General features: G+C 41.0%; 1 protein-coding gene across 1 annotated transcript; it reads left to right on the top strand.

Annotated features, from left to right (window-relative positions):
• The first annotated feature begins 6239 nt into the window (after positions 1 to 6239).
• Positions 6240 to 8162, top strand: LOC125663000 (uncharacterized). Its single transcript, XM_048895328.2, has one exon. The coding sequence runs from the start codon at positions 6240 to 6242 to the stop codon at positions 8160 to 8162; it is 1923 nt and encodes a 640-aa protein (XP_048751285.2).
• Positions 8163 to 8405: the final 243 nt, after the last annotated feature.

The following is an 8405-nucleotide window of genomic DNA, read 5'->3' as shown; positions in this document are numbered from 1 at the left end:
AAGATGTTAGTGAGAGGTAAAGAATCCATGACCCTTGACTTGTGAAGATGGTTCAAGGGTAGAGAAACTACAAGTAAGTACATTTTATTCAATGTTGCCTTTACATGTATATGATGTCTACACTGTTACCATGGTATTACTTTGCTAAAATTCAAAATGTTTTCGAGATTTGATTCTTAGTTGATAGATAGTATAATAACCTCTGTACGAGGCAGTTTGTACAGCATCGCATGACGTCATTAATGCATAGAATGAGATTAAGAAATAAATTGTGTATAGTGTTACTCTATTCTAGGATTAAACATTCTTTTTGAAGAATTTATCGATGTGTAAACTCCGAACATTTTACTCACAAACCGAATAAAAGTGCGAAGCACATTTATGTTAAGCTTGTGAGTAAAATGTCCAGGGTTTACACATCGATAAATTCTTCAAAAAGAATGTTTGATTCTTATAATTCCAATTCATTCACTTCATTAACAGTTGCAAAAAAAAAAAAAAAAAACAAACAAACAACAACAACCCCAAAAAACAGGACAAATCGTAAAATTTTAACAGCTATAGAGTCTATACTGACCCCAACATTTACGATCATGATAGCAGACAAGAATTTACATTGCATACATATTCCTGTACACTAATTTCACAAATTCTATCTCCATGGTTCTTTTTGATTTTTACAGAATGCAAATGTACCCAAGTATCCCCAAGCCCATATTGTTGGAACCATAGTCTCAGAAGTCATTGTTTGAATCTACACTAAATCAGGTAACAGTGCACCTTTAACAATTTTTGGTCAAAATAATAAATTTAGTCAATAAAATGTGTGTATTGGGGGGGTGGGGGGGGGGTGGGAGGTGGGGGGCAGTAATATAACAAATCCACCATTACTAAAAAAAAAAAAGAAATTGAATCATACAAATTGACATGGTATTCATTCTGTATAATCACTGAGATTATCTCGAGATTAATTCAGCAATTATGCGTAATTAACTTGACCACTTGAATACCTTGTCCAGTCTGTCACACTTCATGTACTGCTCTCAAAGTACAGGTGTGATTACTGAATGGCATTAATATGAAGGGTAAGTCCTGTAAAATATGACCATTTGTTTGTGGAAATCAGTGGCATGTAGCATTATGTGGGGTTAGCATTATAACAGATAAGAAATCTGGTTGTTTAAAACGATTTTTAGGTAATTAGCTGGGGGTGGCAATGGCATTATAACAGGGGGGGTATTATATTCCCCCGTTATAATGTCACTGCCACGCCAGTTTAAATGTGGTATATATATATATATTATATATCGAGAAAGCACTGTAGCTTTCATGCATATCTATTTCGGCTTTCTCGTCTGAAGCCTCTTTTCATCTCCATTTAAAGAGATGAACGTCCCTTCATTTGAACATCCTCTATTCCCTTCAAACAAGAATTGTTCCGTCCCGGCTCCCGTACTTAATATGTTTTGGAACTCTTCTGTTTCCGTTTTATATGTCGACCGCATGGTTTGCGGTCTGCAGTCCATTTCATACTATTGTTTAATTATCTGCTGCTGACCACAGTGTAAGTTTATATTTTTGTGTATTTTGTATTGTAAGCATCTCGCCTATACCCTGATAGCTGTTTAATGTCTAAATATTTCAGTTAGTGATGAATTGTTGTGTCAGAGTTCTAGTCATGATTGCTGCATATCTACACTATCGTTTATATATTTCTACCTTGATTAATTCAAAACAGCTTTATCGTATATCTAAGTTCTATAGAAAGATTTGGATTGTTATTTCATTGATTATTTGTAGTTTATCTATATTACTATATGTAAGTAAACCCCGCGCCAAAATTTATTCTATGGAAGCCCGTTATAACCACTATCTAGCTATGTACATGTAAACGACAATGTTAATTCAGATACTTATTTTGTTTATTTCATTTGTTTTACAGCTTTTTACCATCATGTCAATAAAGAAGTAAAACTTAACAATTTGACTGGTTAACTGGCTGCAACCTAACTTCCTAAGGCAGCACAGTAAAAAGACTCACTCCAGCAAGGGCAACTGCACCGTCAGGTCATATTGGACACAGACACCGCTACAGCCACAACAACTACCATACCATGGCAACTGAAGATAAATCTATGGAAACAGGAATGGAACATAAACCAGAAACTGAAATAAATTCAATCGCCGATGAACCTAGAGTCAGACAGTTGACCGAGAAAGCCTCAGATGTTTATGAGGAGAAAGTAAAACATTTTACGGTTGAACTTTCAATTTTGTGGGACCGCGTAGATTATGCTATCCAAATTATTGACAAAAATAAGAATGATCTTAAAACTTTTCTAGAAGTAGAGAAACAACTGGTATATAATGTTGAGAACTTTGACAAATTTTCACTAGAATTCCATGAATATTTAAACAGAACTAGAACTCAAGAAAGCTTTAATGAGTTACATAGGCTCAAATTTCTTAAGAAAGGATATGACTTACTTATAGAAAACGCTAAACGGAGACTGCGGACACACATAGAAGATCAGAACAAGAAAGATGAAAAGTCAGAAACTTCTTACCGCTCAAGGACTACTTCAACCAGGACTAGCCAATCATCTATCATTGCTAGAAAGTCTGCTAAAGCTTAGGCAGCAAAAGTCAGTCTACAGTTCGCTAAGGAGGCGGCAGAGTTGAAGAAAAAACAGGCCTTGATTGAGCAGCAATACGCATTAGAAACAGCCTCAGCTAAAGCACTTGCAGAGCGACAGAAAATCGAAACTCAGGCTACCCTTGAATTATTGAAAAAGGAGCAAGAAGCAGCAGAGGCCGAAGCAGAGGTCAACGTGCTAAGATCATTTGATGGAGATGAACAGAACTCGCACAGATCACTACCATCCCTACCTGAGAGTGATTCTCAGACAAAGACAAAAAATTATATAGAAAATCTTTCTATTGTTCCTCCTCAGGAGCCTAGTCAACCAAATGTACATAATGTGTATGAACAACAAACTCTTAATGTGAACAATGCAGTCAAAGATCAAAGAATGTTAAGGGATCTTGACCACAGAAACAATCATAGAGAATTACGCTCAGGGCCTCCAGCTAGCATTCATCCTAACATAAGATCACTAGAAGAACCTCCAATCAACGTCCATTCATCCCTGAATCCAAACGCTCTATCTTACAACCCAGCCAACACTCAGAGCCTCTCATCTGATTTTACAAAGTTTCTCCTTAAGAAAGATCTTCTTCTGACTCGTCTGACAAGTTTTAACGACAAACCCGAGACTTACGCATCTTGGAAAAATAGTTTCAAGAACATAATGGAGGAGCTAGGTGTTACGCCAGTAGAAGAGGTTGACCTACTTGTTAAGTGGCTTGGAAAGGACTCACAGAAGTATGCACAATCCTTGAAAACTTCTACATCAAGTGACCCTGTAAGAGAACTTCGCCGCATCTGGGACAGACTCGATGAGAGGTACGGAGCTCCAGAAATGGTCGAGGCAGCCTTAAAGCGCAAAATTGACAGTTTTGCTAGAATCACTTCAAAGAACTTTAAGCTCTTGTATGATTTATCAGATGTATTGAGTGAAATATAGGCAGTGAAAGAGGACACTAAGTACAGCTCTCTGTTAGGGTATTATGATTCCTCATCAGGTGTGACCCCTATTGTCCGAAAACTTCCTGTCAATCTCCAGGAAGAATGGACCAATGTGGCAGTCAAGTACATCGAGGAGCATAGAGTACCATACCCACCGTTTTCTATATTTGTCGATTTCATCAGAAAACTTAGCAGGACAAAGAACAATCCTAGTTTTATCTACGATCCTCAACCTAGTGAGCATGTCCGTAAGGATTTTTCCTCTAACAGACTAAATGATAAAACCGGAATTTCTGCACTGAAAACAAATTTTGTTGGAATGTCATTGGAGAAGCCATCGTCAGACCCCACAACGAAATGTCCCCTACACCACTCAAATCATGCTCTCAACAAGTGCAAGGCCTTCCGTTTCAAGCCTCTTGAGGCAAGGAAAAAATTATTGAAAGAAAATGGAATTTGCTTTCGCTGTTGCGCATCTACATCACATATCAGACGTGACTGTAAAGTGCCTATTAAGTGTGAGGAATGTGGAAATGACAGGCATCCAACAGCACTTCATGTAGATTTCAGATCATCGGAAGGGATACCACCCTCTACCCAGTCTTCAGAGAGAGACTCCTTTGTGAAAAACTCTAGTCCTTTGGATCGGTCATCATCGCATGGTGGGGAGGAAAGTCTAACTACAGAAACCCCTAAACCAGCTGCAAAGACACTTTGTACTCAGGTTCAAAGAGGAACCTTTAATGGAAAATCATGCTCAAAGACTCTACTAGCTCGTGTGTATAGGAAGGGAAACCCGGAGGATCAACTGACATTATACGCTATCATTGATGATCAAAGCAATAAATCGTTAGTCAGTCCAGGATTCTTTCAGCACTTTTCTGATGTTGATGGGTACACGGCCTATACCGTATCTTCCTGCATGGGTCGTATTGATACCTTTGGCAGGAGAGCAACTGGTTTCATGATAGAATCATTTGACGGAAGTTGCACACTTGATCTTCCCACATTGATTGAATGTGACCAAGTACCTAATTCCAAAGATGAGATACCAACATGTGATGTCGCCAATCACTATCCACATTTGACTGAAATTGCTCATCATTTCCCTCCAATTGATGATACAGCCCAAGTGTCCATACTAATAGGAAGAGACTTACCTGAAGCACATCATGTGCAAGCTCAGATCACAGGACAAAAAGGAACCCCCTTTGCACAGAAAATTGCACTAGGCTGGACTCTAATTGGTGAAACATGTATTGGTAAATTCCACAGACCAGACATTAAAACATACAAGACTTCGATTCTAGGAAGTGGCCGAGCTACAATGCTAAAACCTTGTGACAGTGATTTTGAAGTTAAAGAGAAATACGAACATTTCATCACCACTCAAGACTTTGACAATCTAGGTTGCACTGTATTCCAAAAATCTCCCAATGATGAGAAACCAGGACTGTCTAATGAGGACAGGGAATTTCTAAGATTGATGGATAAGGAGTTTACAAAGGATTCAGAGGGGTATTGGACAGCACCCTTGCCCTTCCGTTCTAACAGACTGAAACTCCCAGATAACAAAGCACAAGCTTTAAAGAGGGCCAGGAGTTTGCATATAAGCATGCAGAAGGATCCTTTAAAGAAGGAACACATGTTCACCTTCATGCAAGGTATTCTAGGAAAAGGACACGCAGAAGTTGCTTTGCCTGTCCAAGGAGATAAAGAACGATGGTATCTCCCAATATTTGGGGTCTACCACCCCAGGAAACCGAACCAGATAAGGGGAGTTTTCGACTCATCAGCCAAACACTGTGGTGTATCTCTTAACGATGTTTTACTCTCTGGTCCGGATTTGCTTAACAGCCTTCTCGGTGTGTTGATGCGCTTCAGGCGGGAACCCATAGCCGTTATGACAGATGTACAGCAGATGTTTTACTGTTTCCGAGTGAAGGATGAGCACAAAGACTACTTGCGTTTCCTTTGGTATCGTGGGAATGACCCTAATGCAGAACTGATCGATTATAGGATGCGTGTTCATGTTTTCGGGAACAGTCCTTCTCCGGCTGTGGCCTCCTATGGATTAAAGAAGATTGCATGGATCAGTGGCCAGACCTTAGGAGAGGACGTTGCAAATTTCCTACAGCGAGACTTCTATGTAGATGATGGTTTAACCTCTCTACCCTCTGAGGCTCAAGCTATTGACCTCCTCACGAGGACACGCTCAGCTCTACACAAAGAAGGGAGGCTGCATCTTCACAAGATCGCTTCAAATTCCCGCGCAGTGATGAAGGCCTTTGGTGCAGAAGACTTGGCTAAAGAACTCAAGGAAGTGGATATTGGTGAGGGGACCCTACCAGTTCAAAGAAGTTTAGGAATCAGCTGAAACCTAGACACAGATTGTTTCCTGTTCTACCCATCATCAGAGGTGAAACCAGCCACCCACAGAGGAGTGCTTTCCACTGTCAATAGCATCTTTGACCCTCTGGGATTCGTAGCACCAATTACTGTTGAGGGCAAGTTGTTTCTCAGATCACTCATACGTAGCTCAATTGACTGGGATGTACCACTGACAGATGAACAAGTCACTTGGTGGAATGATTGGAGGCAATCACTGGGCTTGCTAACAGAGCTGAAAATACCTCGGGTCTATACAAGCATGTCCTTTGGAAGATGTGATTCAAAAGAGGTCCACGTGTATTGTGATGCATCTGAGCACGCTATAGCAGCTGTAGGATACTTATTAGCTAAAAGAAAAGACCAGGAAGAGCTGGGATTTGTACTTGGAAAAGCTAAAGTTGCTCCCTCGCACGGCCACACAATACCCCGCCTTGAACTATGCGCAGCCGTCTTGTCAACTGAAATTGCACAATACATTTCTGAGCAGTTGGACATTGACCTGAGCAAGTTTTGGTTTTATTCAGATAGTAAGGTAGTTCTTGGCTACATAAGTAACCAATCACGAAGATTCTACACATATGTGAGTAACAGAGTTGCACGTATACGACAAATTACATCACCCGAACAGTGGAAGTATGTATCCACGAACAATAATCCTGCGGATGTGGCTACACGTGCGATTCATGTGTCAGACTTAAAGAATAGCATGTGGCTAAAGGGACCCCCCTACATCTTGATCGGTGAAGATTCATCAGAAGAAAATCTTTATGACTTGCAGAATCCAGACTCTGACAAGGAGGTGAGACCACTCGTTACATGTCTGAAGATCAGCCATGCATCGTCAAACCTATCACTTGGCTCACAAAGATTTTCAGAGTTCCTTGACTGGAAAAAACTCATCGAGACTATTGCGAGATTGAGGCATGTGGCACAGAGCTTCAATGGACAAGGACCTTGTACAGGATGGCATTCCTGTAAACTCACAAAATCAGTCTCTTCTTACAAAGAAGCAGAAAGGGTTATCATCAAAGTTATTCAGAGAGAAGCTTATCAAGAAGAAATCTACAGTCTACAAGAGAAAAACTCTGTACCCATGAACAGCTCCTTGAGAAAGTTAGACCCATATATGGACTTAGACAGAGTGCTAAGAGTTGGTGGAAGGTTGAACAAAGGAGAACTATGTCAGGATGACAAAAATCCCATCATTATCCCTTCACGACACCATGTGGCCAAACTTGTTGTTGAATTCTATCACAGGAAATCAAGGCACCAAGGCAGACACATTACTGGTGGTGCAGTGCGATCTGCAGGATTCTGGATTGTTGGTGGCAAGCGACTTATCTCATCAATGCTGTACAATTGTGTCATATGTCGGAAACTACGCAGGGATGTGGAACACCAAAAAATGGCCGACCTACCCTTAGATCGCACTCAACCAAGCCCACCATTCACATATGTGGGCCTTGATACCTTTGGACCTTGGAACATTGTCTCCAGACGAACTCGTGGAGGAGTTACAAATTCCAAGAGATGGACCATACTGTTTACCTGTTTGACCACTAGAGGCGTGCACATAGAGGTTGTTGAAGAGATGAGTGCCTCCTCCTTCATCAATGCTTACAGAAGGTTTGTCGCACTCCGAGGTCCTGTAAAGCAGATAAGGTCAGACAGGGGCACAAACTTTGTTGGTTCGACCAATGACCTCAACATCAACACTATCAACATTGAGGATGGACCAGTGAAATCTGTCCTGCATGAAAATGGCACTACCTGGATCTTCAACCCCCCTCACTCCTCACACATGGGTGGGGTATGGGAGAGGCTGATAGGTGTTGCCCGACGCATCCTTGATTCTATGTTATTGGAGAATTCTATGAACAAGGGACATTTAACTCATGAAGTACTTGTGACATTTCTTGCTGAAGTTTCAGTAATCATGAACTCACGCCCACTTACGACCTTGTCAACAGACCCTGATGATCCTTACCCACTAAGTCCATCGCTCTTAATCACACAGAAACCTGATGTTTTAGTGTCATCACTGGATGCTGTTTTTGACTGTAAAGACATGTACCAGTCTCAATGGAAAAGAGTACGACACCTGGCGGACATCTTCTGGAGTAAGTGGAAAGCACAGTACCTTCAGTCCCTTCAAGAACACAGGAAGTGGCAGAAAGACTAGAGGAATATTTCGGTTGGTGACGTTGTGTTGATGGTAGACAAACAGGCACCACGCATTCAGTGGCCTATGGTCAAAGTTGTGAAAACCTTTCCAAGTGCTGACGGCAAAGTGCGTAAAGCAGAGATTCGCATATCCCGGGATGGCAAGATATCTACATTTATTCGCCCAGTTTCAGAGTTGGTGTTGTTGATCGAGAACAATGAAGTGTGATATCTGATGATATCAGGTGGGGAGTGTTCCGTC

Source organism: Ostrea edulis, chromosome 8 (assembly GCF_947568905.1).
Source record: "Ostrea edulis chromosome 8, xbOstEdul1.1, whole genome shotgun sequence".
Taxonomy (NCBI): domain Eukaryota; kingdom Metazoa; phylum Mollusca; class Bivalvia; order Ostreida; family Ostreidae; genus Ostrea; species Ostrea edulis.
This window is presented reverse-complemented; position numbering and strand designations above follow the sequence as displayed.

Coding starts and splice junctions, on each gene's coding strand:
- LOC125663000 (XM_048895328.2), top strand. CDS start 6,240: ATGTCCTTTGGAAGATGTGATTCAAAAGAGGTCCACGTGTATTGTGAT.